This window comes from Lasioglossum baleicum, chromosome 9 (genome assembly GCF_051020765.1).
Source record: "Lasioglossum baleicum chromosome 9, iyLasBale1, whole genome shotgun sequence".
NCBI classification, from domain to species: domain Eukaryota; kingdom Metazoa; phylum Arthropoda; class Insecta; order Hymenoptera; family Halictidae; genus Lasioglossum; species Lasioglossum baleicum.
The window spans coordinates 7,775,726-7,795,759 of NC_134937.1; the positions used below are offsets into that span (position 1 = coordinate 7,775,726).

Genomic DNA, 20,034 nt, shown 5'->3' on the forward strand with positions numbered 1-20,034 from the left:
TTTAATTGAATGAAACAACTGAATTTCGAATTACGAAATAATTGAATTACCTTGTAATTCGACACAACTCTGCGCCTACATCGAAAGAATAACTAGTGTGTCACAAGAACGTATGTAACGCACCACAGATTGGCCACCGCTGGTCTACGTCATGCTCTTCCTTCATCTTTTCAGCGCTGTTCTGCCAGCGCAACGGAGTGCTGCGTGACATTTTGTTGAAAGCTAAAAAGGCCGGGCGTGACATCGGATAAAGAATTGCTCTGGGAGATACAACCGTTAATGTTAGATTAATGCCTGACCAGTTCTTACGATAGAAATCAAGATTTTGGACTATTCATCATTTCAAGGTCATGTTATTCTACATATCTAAATGTATTTTTCGATCAGTTACACGATGCAATAAAAAAATATAGTTATGTCTCAAAGCACACCGATGTCCTTGATAACTCCCGACAAAAATGACCTTCGGAAAAAAATATTCTTGCCAGACATTTGTTCCATTGACACCATGCACATTATGTAACAAATATGATATTTTTTGCATCACAGTAACCTGTAGAGATACAGTAAGGAGCATAACTGATTCCACACACTTTAAATCAGAACACCTTTTTTATGAATGGACCAAACGACTTCAATTTCTCTGTAAGGCTAGAAGAATTAGCCATTGGATTTTTTTTATGGGGAAAGTTAAAAGAAGATGTTTATCGTGCAGCACCAACTACAAAAGAAGATATGCAAGAACGGATACGAAGAGCCTGTGCTGATATTAAACGCCACGACAAGGGCTACAATTGTAGGAGTTCAAAAATATGTGATTCCATTTTAAAAAAACTAAGTTGACCTTCTAATCTCTTAAGCACTTCCACTTGAAAAAAAGTTATGTAAACCACGTGATGGGCCCCTAGAAACCAAACAACTTTTGTGAGAAGCATTTCTTCCTATCTCAAGAAATGTAGAAGTTATTCAGGTGGCTTGTCTTATTGTTAGGTGACTCACCCTGTAGAACGTAGATGCAATTTCTTGGAACTGTTTATTAAAAAGAGTTTATGAGCTGGATGCTTCGGTGAAGCTCCAGACCTAATGCCATTACATTTTTTTATGGGGTCGCATAAAACGGAAAGTAATGGCTACTGCTACTACCACGAAAGGACACATGAAAATAAGAATCCGCGTGGTCTCTGCATCAAGAACCCTATATATTTTATAAACGGTTTCGTATAATATCAAGAGGAAGATTAGAAAAATTTCCATAGTACTTTCATAAACTATTCAAATGATTTATCAACCATTTTCAGTGTTCTGCAAATAATAAAATATACTCTCTCTGTCCCATAATAATAGTAGCAGTTGATGAATTTAATTTGTCCGATAATAATAGTAGCAAAGGAAAATAAATATAGAAAGCAGCATTTATTAAAAAAAACTAGATTACATTAAACAATAAATTAAAAATATTACTCCTAATTTTTATTTTGAGTGTTCAGACAGTTTCTGGATGTTTCAATCATTCCGTTACTGCATTTTAAACTTGTGGGTAGGATCCCTTAGCTGCGAAGCTTTGCTTTCCCTACATGCGTGAGCTTAAAATTATTGGAGCCATCGTTCTTCATTGCTGTCAGCATAACTTGTTTTTTTTTCATCTTACTTTTACAATGGGTTAATATTCAACTGAAATAAAACAATTGATTTCAATCAGCGGATGAAATTAGAAAAATAGTTATAATTCGAGATGTGTCAAAACAAATGACAGATGTCATGAAACATTGATTTTGATTGAAGGCTTCGTAATTTTGCGCTACAATATAACTTACAGCTGCATTCGCCAATAATTCCCGTTTAAATATTCACTTGGGTTGCACTTTACTTTGCCGGACTCAAAATTTGTGCCTTTCTCCTATAAATTATTATGTATTTGGTAGGTAATCCAGTAGATGTGTACCCGGGGATCCTGCAGATCGAAGTTTCGATCCTGTAGGATCAATGGTTCAGGAGTTATGCTTGCTTAAAATTGAGCACTTTTCAATGTTTTTATAGTGACGATCGAGCGCCACTTACCAAGCCGATCCGCTAGATGGCAGCGCACGGGCAATGCTGATAATATAGAGCGGATATTGCGATTGTTGTTTGAATTTTGGAAGACATGACCACGATGTTGCGTTTTAACTGATCTCGGTTAGGTCTGGGTTAGGTTTTTGTAAATATTTTCCACGATATTTCTTCTCAAACATTTTCTGAGATATTTTCTCTATGTTAGCGATATTAGTGTGTCCGTGCTGCCATTTAGCGGTTCTGCTCGGTAAGCGGCGCACGATCGTCACTACAAACCAACATGGCGGCGCCCTTAACTGTCAAAAACACTGAAAAATGCTCAATTTTAAGCAACCATAACTCCTGAATCATTGATCCTACAGGGTCGAAACTTCGATCTGCAGGGTCCCCGGATACAAATCTACAGGATTACATACCAAATACATAATAATTTATAGGCAAATGGCACAAATTTTGAGTCCGGTAAGGTAATGTTTACCCTTCACTTGCTACTATTACTATGGGACAGAGGGAGTAGTTTTCAATATTTCGCTTGTGTTCAGATTAATTCGCACACTACCGTAGCTTGCAAGAAAAGCCCAGCAACAGCCATCTCGATTTACGTTCACCGACCCGTGCGGCTTCGACAAATTAAAAAACGTCGAAAGAAGTTCCATGGCGCGGTGCGGAGAGCTTGGCGTTTCGAGTTCGTGACGAATTACGATCTAATACGTGGCCGCACACGTACCTCGGAATCGTGGGAAGGTTCCGCATGGCGGATCACGCGAAAATAATTTACTATGCGAGCGTAACCGTAATGCCCGGGGGAATAGCATACTTCGTGGCGATTATTTGCTGGTTGTGTTTCACGGGCATTTAGCAAAATCGCGCGCGATACCACCGGCCAAAAACCGGAACTGTCTTTGGACCAATTGCGAGCCGTTTAATTAATCAATTCTGCCACTTCGATCGAATTGTGAAACGATCAGTTCAAACGGAGTGCTAAAAAATAGAAAGATTGTTTCGAAGCAAGCATTTTCGTTTGAGAAACGCTAAAGGACTACAAATTAATTATTTAAATAATCTGTCACCTTGGTTCTTAAACGAATTCTATAGAAAATGGTAGACTTGCAAATAAAAAGTGAATCGAAACCTACTTTTGGAGTAAGCACACTTGCTATAGTACTTTATTTTACTATACTTTACTGTAACTGAAATTAATATTTATTTATATCAGATGTAACGAGGAAATGAAATGACAGTAGGTTTTAACGGATGTAGAGCCGATTACTACAATTTAGAAGTCCCAGTTGGGTTCGGACGTAAACCCTTCAGGTGAATATACTTGAGGAAAGAAAGATCCGAACCCCCCGTAATATGGCAGTGTTCTCTTTACGATACAACATTCGAACCAAAGATTTAATTAACAAACTCGGAAAACGGAAATTCCTACTACCCCTTCAAACAGAGAACTTAATTAGTAGTTCAAATACGCAAGCTCTTGTGAACGCATATTCGCATAGCCTGAATAATGTAACAAAACTGTACAAAGTTGCACAGCAATTATATAGAAATTGTAACGTACAAAATTTAATCTGTTAACCGTACGGTTTCTCGAGTCGACATTTGCAGAAACGCGATGCAATACTGTTTATAATAACTAGACCGCGGATTTTATGCATTTATGACAGAAATTGGTGGTTGCCATTTAAAACTGTAAATTGATCACTTTTTGGCGTCGCCATCGACGATTTTGTACTGAATGAAATATGTTGCAGTCCATGTGAAATTTTCCGATTCAGATTTGTTTAAAAATTACAGGCCTTCGAAGTTTGCAAAGCTCGCCTTGGCGAAAACGCCCTCACTTACGAATTTTTATCTCGGGAACTGTTTGTCCAATTGAGCTATATTTTTTTTTGTTTTATTCAGAAAGGATCGGGCTATTATAAAATAATTTTTTCAACCTAGATAATACACCTTATAATGTCGAAAAATGTAAACTAATTGTTGTTTCGATAATGGGCCAGTGTGATTTAAATTTTGAAAAAATGTGGTCATATTCCTTGGAGTTTCCCCTTCAAAATGAGCCCTTGAAAAGGTTGGAGAATTTGAAATTTATGAATGGAGAGAATTAAAACTTCGAAGGCCTGTAATTTTTAAAGAAATTCTAAACTGGCATAATGGTGACTAAAACCACCCCTAATTTTGCATGGACTACAACATATTTCATTCAGAACAAAATCGTCGATGGTGACGTTAAAAACTGATGGATTTCGCATGGAATGATCCAAAACTACTCAAGACAATTTAAGATCATCCGTATGTTATTCTCAATTTATTAAAATTCTTCAAAATGGGAACAAATTCTGAAATGGTTTCTGCATCTTGTAATCGACGAGATAAAAAAGTTATTTTACATAAAGATCCGCAATCTAATAATAATTATTATAGAGAGTTGACTCTCTATCACATGATAAAGTAAAAGAATTGTCGAATGAGTTGAGACGAAAAATGGAAAATTACCAATTGGCGATGGCGAACAGAAATGACGAGTTATCTAGTCTTCATAGAAATCTTTTATGTAGTGTAATGTAATAATGCGTAAAATAAATGCGAGCCTCAGTTTCAATCTCCGTGTTTGGCTGTGTATTTAGGGGATTTACGAGACTGTCTTGGAGCTGACCTTTTGAGAAAATCCGTCGACAAATCACCATCCCCTGAAAAGGAACTAGAAACGCGTTCTCGTCAACGATTCGACGAGCAAATGCACATCGACTAATAACCGCGACAGATACGACATACAGGGTATCCAATTTTAATCTATACATGCGAATTACTGGCGAATCATTCATTTTGTAAAAAAAATGCTTCACATACGATGCGAATGGTTTCGAAGAGGCTATAATCCGATGTAGTTAGTTTCCCTATAAATGAACAAGTTAGAATCATATAAGGTGATCTTGTACACTGGTATATGTGTAAGTGTATGGTACATGTACGCATTCGTTTTATATTTATGTATACATTATGGTTAAACTTCGCTTACAGGACCCAGACATTTTTAACTTGCTTTTATATAATCTCGTAGATTTTCATGAGATGTCAAAAATCCAAGTTTTAATGTTAGGAATTCATTGGTTCAAAAGTTATGCGTGTTTAAATTTCAGCGATTTTCACCGTTTTTAACAAGTAAGGGCGGAACCGCTAGGTGGCACCACAAGCACGCGCTCATGTCGATAACGTAGACCCCACAAGCGAACACCCTAACCACAATCAACTTGAACTATATCTTCTCTTTGAGATCCTGCATATTTGAATTACTGTTTGATGGTAGCTTGGCCCAGAACAAAGTAAACATCTCAGAGACAGCTGCTTTAGGGCAGCACCGCGTGCTTGTGCTGCCACCTAGTGACTCCGCTTTGTAATAACTAAATTCGCCACCTTTTGTTTCGTAATTATTTTCTTGTATCATTTTAATCTCATTCCGTGACCATTCCTTTTGAACTGTATATCATTGGAAAGTTCTGAATGTTGCGATCAATTTGATATAAAATAATCGCGCCTAAAAAATCTATATAAATGACTTTGTATGAGAAAATGAGTAGGTCACGAACTCAGTTGCCAACCTAATAAACATGCCGGTGCCCTTACCCGTGAAAAAGGGTGAAAATCGCTGAGCTTTAAACACGCACAACTTTTGAACCAGCGAATTGCTAACATTGAAACTTGGATTTTCGGCATTTTCTTGTCTCTTTTCGGCTCAGCCGAAACAAAGGTTAGAAAAAAGAGGTGAATAGTTCGATATGCTTTTTGCAGCTACACTATTTGTTAAATAGATATCTCTTCTGTTTGTGTTCGTCTTCTTTTTGGTATAAGTGGAATTCTCTTGTTATTTCCAAGATTAAAATGCCCTACAGATTAAAGATTTCTCGACATAAATAGCTGAATAAACTTAATCATTGAGTTTCGTAAGAAACAGCAGGGAGCTGCATCGATCCGCGAACAACAGAGGAGCAGCAGGATCTAAACAGTGTTTTGGTCGCGTTATACCGGGACTATAGCGTAACTGTAATAATGTTCCGCATTTACAGATTAAAATCGGACCCCTCCGGATAATAATAGTAAGCGAGGAGCGTGCGTCTGAATAAGGGCGCACCGTCTGGCGTACGATCTTCTTAACGCGAACGTTTCGCCTGTGGGATGTTCTCTAACCTGCTGAAGATGTCCTTGAGTTCGTGCTCAGAAACGAACTGGCCGAGGTTCGCCACAAAGAGGGTTGAACACGGTGCATTGCTGACGGCTATGTTCGGCTGTGACGAGGGCGAACCCACCGGCGATGCCAGTGCCGGCGAGGGTAAGAAATGGGGCAGCGACGCGTGTATCGACGTCAGCGTCGTAGGATGCGGCAGAGACATAGGCGCCTGAAATAAAACAGAAAAAACATTTCTTTTTTTATCCTCGACAGACATCGATTCAACGAAACTCGAGTACTACTAACAGCAAGCTATCCGTTTTTTAGGTTTATAGACGTGCGGAGAAAATACGTTTACGTACACCCCAGAAGGGGGTAGTGTGGGACTCGGGGGACACAGGTGTTCGGTGTCCCCAATTGGACAAGAACATGAGCGAAGCCAGCTCGCATAATAAACCAGACGGGAGAAATGCGAAAAGTGGGGCGCTGTCTGGCCCTCCTGCGAGCCAGAAGTTGAGGATGGAAAGGGCATTAGTCCTGGACGTGTGGTTTTTTTAGTGGGTATTGGGGAAACCGAAGACCTGTTCCCTCGAGTCCTACACTACCCCCCCCCCGGGGTACGCAAATGTATTTTTTCCACACGTCCATAAACTAAAAAAAAAGGTTTTCGGTGTCCCCTAAAAAAAACCGCACGTCTAGGACTGGGAGTCCCTTTCTCTCTCTCTCTAATGCCCTTTAGGACAGTCAGGGCCCCACTATTCGTATTTCTCCTGACTGCCTCTTTTTCCAGAGGGCTCCATTCCTGTTCTTTGCTTAACCCCTTAACTTACGATTTACTTCCCAAAAATTTTGGCCGAAAATATATATTTATTTTCAAATATTTATATTTGGCCCGATCATCGTATTACGGGCTGTCCGTAGTTTTAGGTTAAGGGGTTAAAACAGTAAGCCCACCCACTGCCGGTCAAACGACAGTCTCTTTATTTTACGAGTATTCAAATCAGCAAAGATCCTTTAACCTTTTGCAATCATTTCTTGCTACCTATATCATCTTTTTCATTTCATGGATATGAAATTGATGAAACACCTCCTCCAATACTTAAATGTATAGTGATTGATTCGTAGACTGCAGATCTTTATGCAAACTAAAAATGTTGTGTATTCATTTTAAGAAGGAGTAGCCACATAAAAAATTCTTTCTGAATAAATTCATAGTAAAAATTCATGTTTCTAAATTCTCTTAATCTTTATTCCACTTTAAATTGTACCCACCCATTTTTACCATAATTGCATAAAATCCGCAGTCTATTGATTAGATACCAACATTTAATAATCTAAACAATATTTTGAATAATGGTATAGTAACTTTTTTCGGTTTCTTTAGCAGAAACGTCTGTAAAACCAAATTTTACTGTATTGGAAACTCCTCCTAGCTAAAGAATCTTTCGCATAAATTCGAAAATAACGCGTATAAAATACCTGCGTCAGCTATTTTTCAAACTTTAACAAGCACTTACAATTATTGAAGAATATAAACAAGATATGATTGTTTACATGAATATAGGGGGAAGAGTCTCCTCTATCTTTTGACTCAAACCTGAACTTTCTCGAATATTTAGTTTTTCACGTAACACCCTGCAAAAATATCAAAATTTTTGCCATTCTTCTATAAATTATTATGTATTTGGTATGTAATCCAATAGATTTGTATCCGGGGAACCTGCAGATCGAAGTTTCGATCCTGTAGGGTCAATGGTTCAGAAGTTATAGTCGCTTACAGTTGAGTGATTTGCAGTGTTTTTGACAAGTAAGCGCTACAAACCAATATGGCGGCGCCCTTACCTGTCAAAAACACTGAAAAATGCTCAACTTTAAGCAAGCCTAACTCCTGAACCATTGATCCTACGGGATCGAAATTTCGATCTGCAGCCGCCCCGGGTACAAATCTACTGGATTACATACCAAATACATAATAATTTATAGGAGAAAGGCAAAACTTTTGAGTTCGGTAAAGTAAAGTTTACCCGAGTACAGCAACACAGGATTTCCGAGAGAAGTGGCGCAACGCGCAATTACAGGTGACATGTTGTTAATGTGAAATTACGAATTGATTGCGCGTCACGGTATCCAGTGTTGCGAGTAATCCAGGACGCAGTGCATTATTAAAACGCAGAGAATCCTGTTGCACATTTAATGTATTGAAATGCAAATTAATTGATTTCAAATATTGGCCGGCGTGGAGTGCATTCAAAGTTGCCCGTGGAAAGAAAGAATAATATAATCGATATGTTCGGAACTGGAATTCCATTTATTATTATTGGATCACTGATTCGAACGTCTGCGAATTATGCCGCAATAGCATCTGACACAGTCCTCGCGTTAATTAATACACGTTCCATAACTCGATCACGGACACCGGTTTCAATTGCGCGTATTCAGATTACTGAATAATTCCATAAATTCGACTTCTACCGTGAATTGTTTAATGTCAGTAATATTATTACAGTTGTGTAATGTACAAATAGCGAATCAATTTTGTGGAAATTCACAGTTCTTTGAATGCTGAAAGTAGTACGAGAATTTCATGTTGTTGATAGGTCTGTTGGTAGCAACATAATTACACAATGAATATGGAATGCAATTCAAAGAGATTTAAAGATTTTCTTTCTGTAAATAGTGTACCAATCACAAATTTTGCATTTAAGAATCTATAATTGTAGAGGAAGTCACTTTTAATCTTTAACAGTTTTGCATAAAAACAGTTTGTGTAAATGTGAATTGGTTTTTGTGTAGACATGTTTTACTTGTCTGTTATGCTTTTATAAACACCAAAACGTTTTCCGGATTTGAAGAAAATTTCGGCCTTTTCTTTTTTTTTATTTTTTTCTTGTTTTTCGTCTAGGAGAAAAATTAAGGACAGATTCGGAATCAGCGCGATAAACACCATAAGAATCGTATAGTGGGAATCGAAATACAAAAAAAAAGTTGAAATTTGTTGGACCGCAAAATAAATTATGCAAAATAAAAATTGTCTGCATTGATTGCAAGGAATAGAAACTAAATTGGATGTTATTTCTTCCCTTAATGATTTTAATATAGGAGAAATCATATTATTGACATCTTCAATTTGAAAAATTTTCCAATCATTTCGAATTTTATCTACTCAATTTTGCTATAAATACATAAAGATCCGCAGTCTACATATAATCCTTATTTGTAACCAATACTGTTTTTAAGAGTTGTGCCACTGTTCTTGCTGGGGTGCGATGAATAGGAACTGCGGAAAAATGTGAAAAAGATGTGGACATTGTTTTTATTGAAAAGGAAACTATTCAGAAGATTTCGAAAATACGCCTAGCGTGTCCTCCGATTGCATGCAAGGATAACAAGTTCGAGGATCACGAGAGTTACGAAACTCGAAGCAGTTAATTACATCGGCTGGTTAACTATCGCGATTGTTAACGGTAAACAAGTACGAATCAACCGAATGGGTTTTCCAAGGTTCCGTAAGGTTTTTGGGCGTGCTCGTGCCATCTGCACCGTTCAACGTATCAGAACGCGAACGGTGTGGTACAGCCGGGTACGGATTCACCAAACAGGAGATATTGATTTTTAATATCGTCTACTGCTGTGCCAGGTTAACGCGGGTACCTATCACGCACTATCGCGAACGATATCGCCCAATGGCGGACTCTCGTTCTCTCGTTCCGTCTGCACGATCGAGTGCAATAATCTTTTGCAGGTCAGAATCCGAAATTAACCATTCCTATTACTAACACAATGTGCTTGGCGTTCGAACGAAATCGTAAACGTGATTGAATATTAAACATTTCTTCCAGCTTAGAATAATTCCATTCTAGAAAAGTAATGAATCGATATTCTTAAATGCTTTTAATCATACAAAATAAAAATTGCTTCAATTGTGAGAAACAGGAGAAAAATTTGATTGTCATTTTTTTCTTTAGTAACTTCAGCAAGATGAAAGTACTGGATCGATATCCTTAAACTGTTTGCAGTCGGAGCTATTTTAACTTGAAAATTAAACATTTCTTCCGACCTAGAGAATAATTCCATTCCATATAATTTTTTTTTCATTTGATTGATATATGAAATTGATATAAAAGCTCATACAATACTTAAATGTTCAGTAATATAATTAGATACCAACATATTTAATAATGTAAACAATATTTTGGATAATGGTAAATTTTTAGTGATGACTCTGAGTGCTCAAAGTTCACCACTCGAGTTCTAAGGCTTAGATTCGTGCAAACATCGCGTGGTTTCAACCCTACGACGCACAAGAAATAAATCGGTTGCTGTAAAAAGAGGTCAGGTTTCAGGTTGGAAGGTCAGAATTTTGAAGTTTCTTCGTTATTGAATATTTTTCTTTCTTAAAAGTTGTCAAGGGGCACCTATGAACATATACTATTTGAATAAATGTTGGAAAAGAGAGATTGAGAAATTGTGGAATAATTATGGACAGTTCTAGAAAGCCAAATTGGAAAAAAATTACCCCACTTAGAGATTTTAAAAATTAGAAAATATAAGAATATCAATTAAAAGTTAGAAGATATAGGATATTTTGGTCAAATTCGATTTACATATTCTCCACATTAGAAACAATGGTTAAACTATAACTTGGGTAACCAGAAATTTTTGCCTTTTTCCTGTGGAATCCAGTAGATTTGGACGAGAAAATGCCAAAAATCAAAGTATCCATCCTAGGAGATTAGTGGTTCAAAAGTTATGAGTGTTCAAAGTTGAACGATTTTCAGTGGTTTTGACAGGTAAGATACCCACTACCCACTACCCACTAACCACAAACTAGGATGCACCTTCTCATTTCTTGATAATGCAAAGATGGGCTTTTTCAGTAGTTAAAAGCACTAGATAAAAGATCAATCTAGGCCGCAATCGCTCTCGAAAGTCCTATTTTTACGTTCAAGAGGCGTAACTTGCATTATTCGCCAGCATGTAGCTGTCGCAGCTTACCTGTCGAAAGCACTGAAAATCGTTCAACTTTGGACACTCATAACTTTTGAACCACTAATCTCCTGGGCTAGAAACTTGGATTTTTGGCACTTTCTCGTCCAAATCTACTGGATTACACAGGAAAAAGGCAAAAACTTTTGCTTGCCGACCACTGATCTACATAATGTTATAAAGAGCAATCGATCAGAACAATTTCTCCCTCTTCCCAAACCACAAGACGGCTGGGAAGTGAGGTAATAAAGTATTATCATACAATCCCGGGGAGTTGATTGAATGTCTGCAAAATTATTTTCAAAGTCCGCGGTCGAGCGTTGTCGCAACAGATACGTTTTAAAATTTTTCAGACGAATATTGAGCCGATGATCCCTTGGAATATCGATTGGTTAATATTGGGAACGACTTCCATCGTCTTGTGACCAATTTCCAACGCATTCAGCAAAATCATATTAAATTAACGTTTGTCCACTTTCGAACAACCGGACGAAGTATTTAATGTATTTTAGCGATTGATTTTTCGTATATAAACGTATAGATAGCGTTAGGAAATTTCCCTTGACAATGAGAGGATTCATGAAAGCGAACCGTGAATTTCGCGAATGAAATGCTCTATTTAGGTGAATTGCTGCCCCATTATCTCATAAAGTGGCTTCCCCAGAATATTTTCATCCCCCTTAACGAAATTCAGAACCCTTTCAAACGAAATGAATGCTATTTTCTCACATTCAAATTAAACGAGTGTTTGCCATACTCTGACGTTCCCCTCTATATTTCTACTCTTCCCTTCTTTTCATTTGATTAACTTTTATGGATTTTTAAGACTTCTTAGGGACGTTTTAAAGACCTCCCGAATGTCCTACGAACGTATTCTAGATGTCAAACAGACGTCTTAAAGACGTACTGTTTTGTAACACACAAGAGGAGACGTTCGGAAGACGTTCATAGGACATTCGGGACATCTTTAAGACGTCTGAATGTCCAACAGCCGACGTCTTTCTGGGTGTAGTATAGGTTAGTATATTAATTTTTCTTTGGCTTCTGTAATTGTGTTTGGGCTATTAGAAAACGCTAAATAGTGGAGAAGTATATACTCTACATAATTTTTCGTATTTAATGGTATGCAGTGGTGCCAACCTTAAATCATAATTACTGTAATATAATAGTCCTTAATCTTTGCCATGACTTTTTGCACACCGAATTGCACGAAAGCTGTATATTAGCGCTTATCTAAATTACAGTTTTAATCATGAAATTTTTAGCACACTTAGCCGAAGTTCACCGACTTCGCAAGATTGATAGCAAGTAATTTATAATAATTGCGGTATTAAGCTTGTTGCGCGAAATTACGGGCCTAGAAAAATAGTTTCGGAGATCGGCTACCAATACTGTGCAGTCTAATTGTACATAAGTACGGATATTAATACTTTATCGTTTCTTTGAAAAGGGTGATTCCTAAGGTCGTTTTAAATAACTTTTTCCTTTACGAAAATGTCCCCGTGGCTCGGTTGAAGATTAATGAAAAACACGGATGACGATAGCATTTGCTCAGTTAGGGGTCAAAAGACACTTTTCTTGAAATATCTCGGAAACTAGAGATAAAGTCATATTGTTACGTAAATTGTGAGTTTTCAAATAGGGGGAATTTAGTGCAACGAGAAAATTGTTAAAGTAGTTATTTGTTTAGACAATATCTAAAACATTTGAAATTCCTTGTAATCTTTATTACTAATTATTAACGTTAACCGGAGTTTACGACAACTATAGCATTAATTATATAGCATTAAAAATGTTACGTATAATGTTGTTAATGTTGACTAATTAGAAGAAGCAATTTCTTTATGTATAAAACTAATATTTACTATTGGTATTCTTTTCGAGCAACGATACAGTCAAATCAAAATGGACAATCAAATATTCTAAATGGGAGAGGCAAATAATATACTTTTAACATTTTATAATTAGCTCAAGAAGTCTTACCCCCCTAGTCTTTTTAGATTTCAAGTATCAATATAGCAAAATTAAAATATCCTTATAATACCACTTACGATAAGCTCATTTTCTAACCGTACAAAACTAATTTCCTATACTAATTGCAAGTGGATATGGTTAATCTTTGTTCTTTCGATTAGGAAGTATCAACAAGCAAATTTTCCGACGATTCGACGAACGCAATTCGGGAAGACGAATCGTCGATTCGAGGAAGAACCCGCTAGTCAGAGATCGCAAATCTTTCTACGTGCGTGTCTACCTGCTAGGTTGTACCGTATAGTAATCGAGTATAACGATCATGTATCACTAACGTGCATCGGGGCGCTCGTCGGCGGCTCCAGAGCTTTGTCTGCAGATAGTCAAAGATAGGAACGTACGGGGACCTGAGGATGTAACGCCGGATGGACCAGCGTCGCATGTTGGAGTGTGCCCGGTAATTCTCCAGCTGTTGAGTACGCCAGTGGATGGTGCCACAATTCAGGACCACCAGGGAAGAATGGGCTCCCTAGATCTGCAACAGAATACGTGGTTAGTGGAAACCTTTACTGATGCGACGCGACGTGGCGTTGATCCGGTCGAACTGTTCGCGTTCGCTGCGATTAACACTAAGGGCCCGTTCAGATACGGCGGAATCCGCGCGATTTGAACCGCGTCAAAATTGACAGTCGTTCAGGATGAGGCGGTAATCGCGCGGAGATGCAGGAGAGAGACAAAGTTTTAGCTTAGTACGAAGATGAAAATCTCGCGGATCTTTAGACCGCGCGGTCACGTGTGAACGCATCCATTTACCTAACCAATCCTGTACTAGTTTACCACCAAGGGCCTCACGAAGTATTGTAAATTAATTCGAGGGCCGTGTCGCGAGAGGGGAATACGGGCTCACCGTAAGGCAAGTAAGGGAAGCTCGTATTCTCCTCTCGCGCTGGTGTGGGTTGGATGGGGGTAGCCAATTCTACGTTCTTAACTTTCGGAGCACCAAGTTGCCATAGGCCTGTCTTCTAACATTAGCTGATAACTATAAGAAATTTCCTATAATTATTCTAGAAATTGTAGAATACTATTGTAGATACAGATTTTGTAGAAAAAGGATAAAGACATGGGAGCTCGACAGAAGTTTGACACTGAACCTACCACGAGGGGTCAAATGACCCATTCTAGATTTTTTATTTGACACTTACTGAAATTGTAAAGGTGTGTTTTCATGGGAATTTATTGAATATATTTTCTAATATATAATAAATAAATTTAATCTTGCTGTTTTCGTAATACTCTACACATCAGTCTCTTGTTGTGTCAAAAATGAATATCCAGTTTTAATTATAAAATTGAATTATCGCATTTCATGCATTCGTATTAAACGTCAAAGGATCTCAATGTTTTGCTATGTGTACGCCTTACTACATCTGTTTTTTTTTTTAAATAATTGTGCTACTACAATTTTTTCGAGTGTACAGAGTTGTCGTCTTGACTGCTCGATATTTTCAGTATTGATTAAACTGTTTGGTTGTATTACTATTTTTATTGAAATTTATTTTGCTTCTCTTTTATTTATATTTGTAATATGGAAGGTCCAATTTACCACCGTAGTACGCGTCATAATATCGTAATGGAATAATGAAAAAAGAATGTCTCTTCGTGCGATAGAGAAATAACTTATAATTCCGTAATTGTTACAAATAGGTTTGAAAAATCATGTTTGGAACTTCAGGTTTCCTTTATATTTACTACGTGTAATAAATGATGTTTAATATTTTAGAGATTCCTCCATGTTGCGTAAAATTTCCATCATATGTTTCGAACGTGATTATTGTAATTTATACATATAAAGTTAAATTTACAGTATAATATAAATGTATAATGGATGTGTAATAAATAAATTTACAAAAACAATCACACTAGAAAATTTTGCATTCCAGTATGTAACTTAATTAACAATAGTTATTAATGAATATATTTAAGATATAAAATGTATTAAAATTACGTAAACCACCATTAAGATGTACATACGTATATGTATTAGAATGGCTCTTATTTACTCTTGTCAAAATTTCTTTTACAGCACCCCCCAAAGTTGTTTCAAATAATTGAAAAAAAGCTGTGTAAAGTTTGAGCTCGATCGGATAACGGGAAAAGGTGCCCCAAATGGATCCAACATTAAAATAATTTAATGCTCATAAAAAAAACAAGTTTCGCTAATGTTTACTGATAAAAGATACTGAAACCAAACTTCAATTTTCAAATTTCAGAAACAATTTTTTCGAAAACCGTTTGTTTTACGAAAACAAGTAATAGAACATAAAAGACGCAGCCTGTCCAGATCTACAGGTTTTGTTGAACATATTTTTTGACGCAGTAAATAGTTTAGAAGATATTCGAGAAAAACAATTTTATGAGCATTAAATTTAAATTAATTATTTTAATGTTTAATTCTTTTGTGGCACGTTTGCCTGTTATCTTCGGGTACTCAACCTTTGCACGTAATCTCGCATGTTGCATGTAATGTCTTTCAGAAAAATGGGTCGAACCAAAACCATTTTTCTCATGTCTATTCATTATTTTGTCACTTAACCCTGATCCGTTCCTTATTTCACAAACTGAATTTGTCCCTCGGAGTCAAATTGTAATAGAGTGGTAATAGATCGATGAAATACCAACTAAACAGTTGTGTCTCGATGTTTTTTAATGCAAGTTGACGAGTTAACATTTACATCTTAGGTTTTCGGTTATGTGTTTCGCATTGAAAAAATAAGTCACGAAGCTTCGTTCAAATTAACCTGAATTTGTTTAGAATCTACCTAGAATTTGTCAAGTGTCTCGAGCTGCCTCAGTCTCCGAGCAGTGTAAACATGTCGCGTAATCTGATCTCGTCTCGAGTATATCGGTGTGAACCACTGCTAATCCAATTACAAAACTTCTTTATTTTTCATTATTTTTTTATGGGACTTTCACCAACTTATTTCTGGCATTTTTCTGATTAAAATCACAGTAAACACGACATCATTTCCCGATATCGATGTTGTTCCTGTCAATTGAACAAATACATCCGACGTCAACTGTTACTACACTAGCTTTTACCAATAAACACGTATTGATATTCCCTGTTTCAATGAAGCCAAGACTATATGCATGTCGTGAATAAATTACGAATCGCCAGTCCTCGTGCGCGGCGAATCGAACAAAATTTCCTTCGAAAAGCATGTGACACGCGAGCCGAGCGACTGTCACGAAATAATAACAGTCAATCAAAGCATTTCAATCGATCTAACAACTCGTGACCGGTATACCACGACGCGATCGCTTTGAAAGAAACAATCGTCGCTTGCAACTGCTTTTCACTGAAAAATTATTCCGACCGCCGATATGTATCATAACCACCTACATATACATATATGTAGGTGGTGTCATGTGTATCTATCCAATGATGAAATATTGTCCAGAGATTTCCTCGTGTAATGTAAAATTCTCGATAAAATAGAATACCTTGATGAACCTGCAGAATTTTTCAAAAATTCTTATCATTTGAGTGTGAAAAATCAATGTGTGTATTTGCCTGTGTATTTGCAAAACTACACGATGGCTGCACAACGGACGGAAGTAGATATTTCTACGCGAAAATGAGTAATAAGTAATATTAAAATAAAGTTGTTTTGTGGGGGTAAAAATCCTTGAGAGAAATTGGAAAAATAATACGTAGATGTCATTCTACCGTGATGATTAGTTCTATTTCTAAATTTCTATTATATTATTATTATACTGCGGATCTTTATGCAAAATAGCAATTTTTTCTACCTGAATTGCAACAAACTGGAACGACATAGAAATTAACTTTCTTTCGTAATATGTTTAATACGTTGGAAATAATACAACAAAATTTTTAAATTTTTCTAATGGTCTTGCTGTTTTAAATTACAGCTACACATTTTTGCCATAAATGCATAAAATCCGCTGTCTAATTAATTATTATCTATTATCTGTCCAATCGTAACTAACTAACTAAAACGATGTTTACAAAATTACCAAAAGCTATGATGATCCTTCGTTTGAAATATTTCAAGTTTTGCTACTATAAGTCAACTTTTATGAGTAATTATGCATTGCATATGTTTCTCCATTCTAATATTAATTATCTTTTAAGTTTATGTATTTTAACTGTTACTAAAAACACACCGAAAGAATAAGAAAGATTCGAATAATGAAAGAGAGTGTTTGTTTATCTTCCTTCTGAAAAGAAATTCTTAAACAAACCGATATTACTGCAATTTCTTGTGCTTCGAGTCCTTTTGTTAAAAAGCATGTCTCTGTATCTCTTCTATTTTTATTTACTTATATTTTCCTTCCTATCTACTTCTTCGAGCTCCTATATTATTTTATTTACTTTTGCTTCTCACAAGTTTCCTTCCTGCTTCACTGCGCTTTTCTCGACTTTTATGATAAAAAATATCTTTGTACATATTTGTTGCTTTTGGAAGAAAAGTAGCCATGATATCACATCGTCAAAGCTTACATATAAATCAATTAATTTGTAATTTGAATTATCTTTCTGTTTAGTACGTTTATGTATTACACAACACACAAAATCAAGGATACTATTGATTTAAAAAAAAAAATGTTTCTCCTTGAAAACATTGGCTAGCCCATAATAGTAATAATGTGTCTAATCTCCAGTTACCTCCTTTTAAAAAAAATGGATCGCAAAATTGACCTTTACTCTTCTTTTTATGGTTAAAATTGTTTTTTACTGCATCTCATAGTACTGATAATAAGGAACACAGGTCTCAAAGGAACCATGTGTCTCATGTGACCATTATTCAAAATATTGTCTGCATTATTAAGTATGTCGGTATCTAATCAGTAGACAACGGATTTTATGCACTCGAAATTTATGCTTTTCTCCTATAAATTATTATGTATTTGGTATGTAGTCCAGTAGATTTGTACCCGGGCAACTGCAAATCGAAGTTTCGATCCTGTAAAATTAATGGTTCAGGAGTTATGGTTGCTTAAAAAGTTGAGCATTTTTCAGTGTTTTTGACTGGTAAGGAAGCCACTATATTGGTTTGTAGTGACGATCGCGCGCCGCTTACCGAGCAGAACTGCTAGATGGCAGTACGGACACAAAATAATATCGCTAACATAGAGAAAATATCTCAGAAAATGTTTGAGGAAAAATATCGTGGAAAATATTTACAAAAACCTAATCCAGACCAGTTAAAACGCAACATCGTGGCCATACCTTTCAAAATTCAAACAACAATCGCAATACCCGCTCTACAGGGTGTCCCAAAATTCGTGAAAATCCCGAAAGGGGGTGGTTCCTGAGACCATTTCAAGCGACATTTTCCTTTGCAAAAATGTTATCCGCGGCTTTGTTTAGGAGTTATTAACGAAAAACACGGACCAATCAGAGCGCGATCTAGACGCGAGTTGCCACAGTCTGCCCGGCGCGCCAACTGTCTATTGGCCGACTGTGGTAACTCGCGTCTAGGTCGCGCTCTGATTGGTCCGTGTTTTTCGTTAATAACTCCTAAACAAAGCCGCGGATAACAGTTTTGCAAAGGAAAATGTCGCTTGAAATGGTCTCAGGAACCACCCCCTTTCGGGATTTTCACGAATTTTGGGACACCCTGTATATTGTCAGTCTTAACGCGTGCCCGTGCTGTCATCTAGCGGTTCTGCTCGGTAAGCGGCACGCGATCGTCACTACAAACCAATATGGCGGCGCCCTTACCTGTCAAAAACGCTCAACTTTAAGCAATCATAATTCCTAAACCATTGAGCCTACAGGATCGAAACTTGGATCTGCAGGTTCCTCGGGTGCAAATCTACTGGATTACATACCAAATATATCATAATTTATAGAAGAAAGGCAGAAATTTTGAGTCCCGTAAAGTAAAGAGCAGGCTATTACGGTATTAGGAGAACTGATCCTACGTTTTCCCGAGTAAGTTCGAAAAAAGTTGGTAAACTTTCATTTCGCTAAAACGAGTGCATTGGTATTAGATTAGGTAGATCCATTCGGCGAAAGAGTTGGTAGTGTTTGGATTGGTAGGGTGAGTCGATCGTTTCTCATGGAATCACTCGGCACCCTTTGATTTTCTCTTCGTTCCCACGTTCGGTCAGGTTGGCCGGAAGTGCTCGCCCGTATTACATTCGCGACTCGGAGACGAGGGGCGTCTGGCAACTAGCAAAATCAATGCAAATCGGCGCGCAAGGCGGCTTCCGCGAAAACGTTTGTTTCTTACGGCCGGAGATACGTCACGAACGACCAATTATGCCACAAAGATTGTCGAGAATGACCAACGTGCGCAACAAGACGTTCCGTTACAAGTTACAATGTTACAGCACGACCGGCTGTCGAGAGCTCCGATTCAACTCGCGTCAAGGCAGCTCAATAAGTAAGCAGGTTTTCACCATTTTTATTTCAAATGCCAATTATGCTATTTTAATTGTTATTGTTCATTTCGTGGATATGAAATCGATATAATACCGCGTACAACATTGAAATGTTTAGCAATTGGTCAGATACCAACATAGTTAATAATGTAAACAATATTATGAATAATTGTACAGCAATTTTTATTGGTGACTCTAGCCAGATAGCATCCGACGTCTCGTAGACATCTGTTTTACGTCGTTCTTAGGTCTGAACGTCATACGTCCCAAAAAGACGTCTTTTCGGAGATGTCGTCTAAAAAGACGCTTAAACTACGTCTGAAAGACGTAGTTTATTTCTTTCAGACGTCCGTGTGTCTTGCGGTAGTCGTCTTACAGATGTCTTTGAGATGTCTCAGTGCTATCAGGTTTGGAATGGCGTCACCACTAGGAATGGT

The 20,034-nt window shown here is 37.1% G+C and overlaps 1 protein-coding gene across 5 annotated transcripts in view; it reads right to left on the reverse strand.

Moving 5' to 3' along the window:
- LOC143212158 (protein couch potato) overlaps positions 1-20,034 on the reverse strand; it is a 251,750-nt gene that overhangs the window by 33,944 nt on the left and 197,772 nt on the right. For all 5 annotated transcript variants that reach the window (XM_076430606.1, XM_076430603.1, XM_076430602.1 and 2 more), the window contains 2 exons: positions 13,582-13,715; positions 6,244-6,452 (listed from right to left, as the gene is read on the reverse strand). In XM_076430606.1, coding sequence (XP_076286721.1) covers positions 6,244-6,452; positions 13,582-13,715 — 343 coding nt within the window. The remainder of the gene's footprint in view (positions 1-6,243; positions 6,453-13,581; positions 13,716-20,034) is intronic.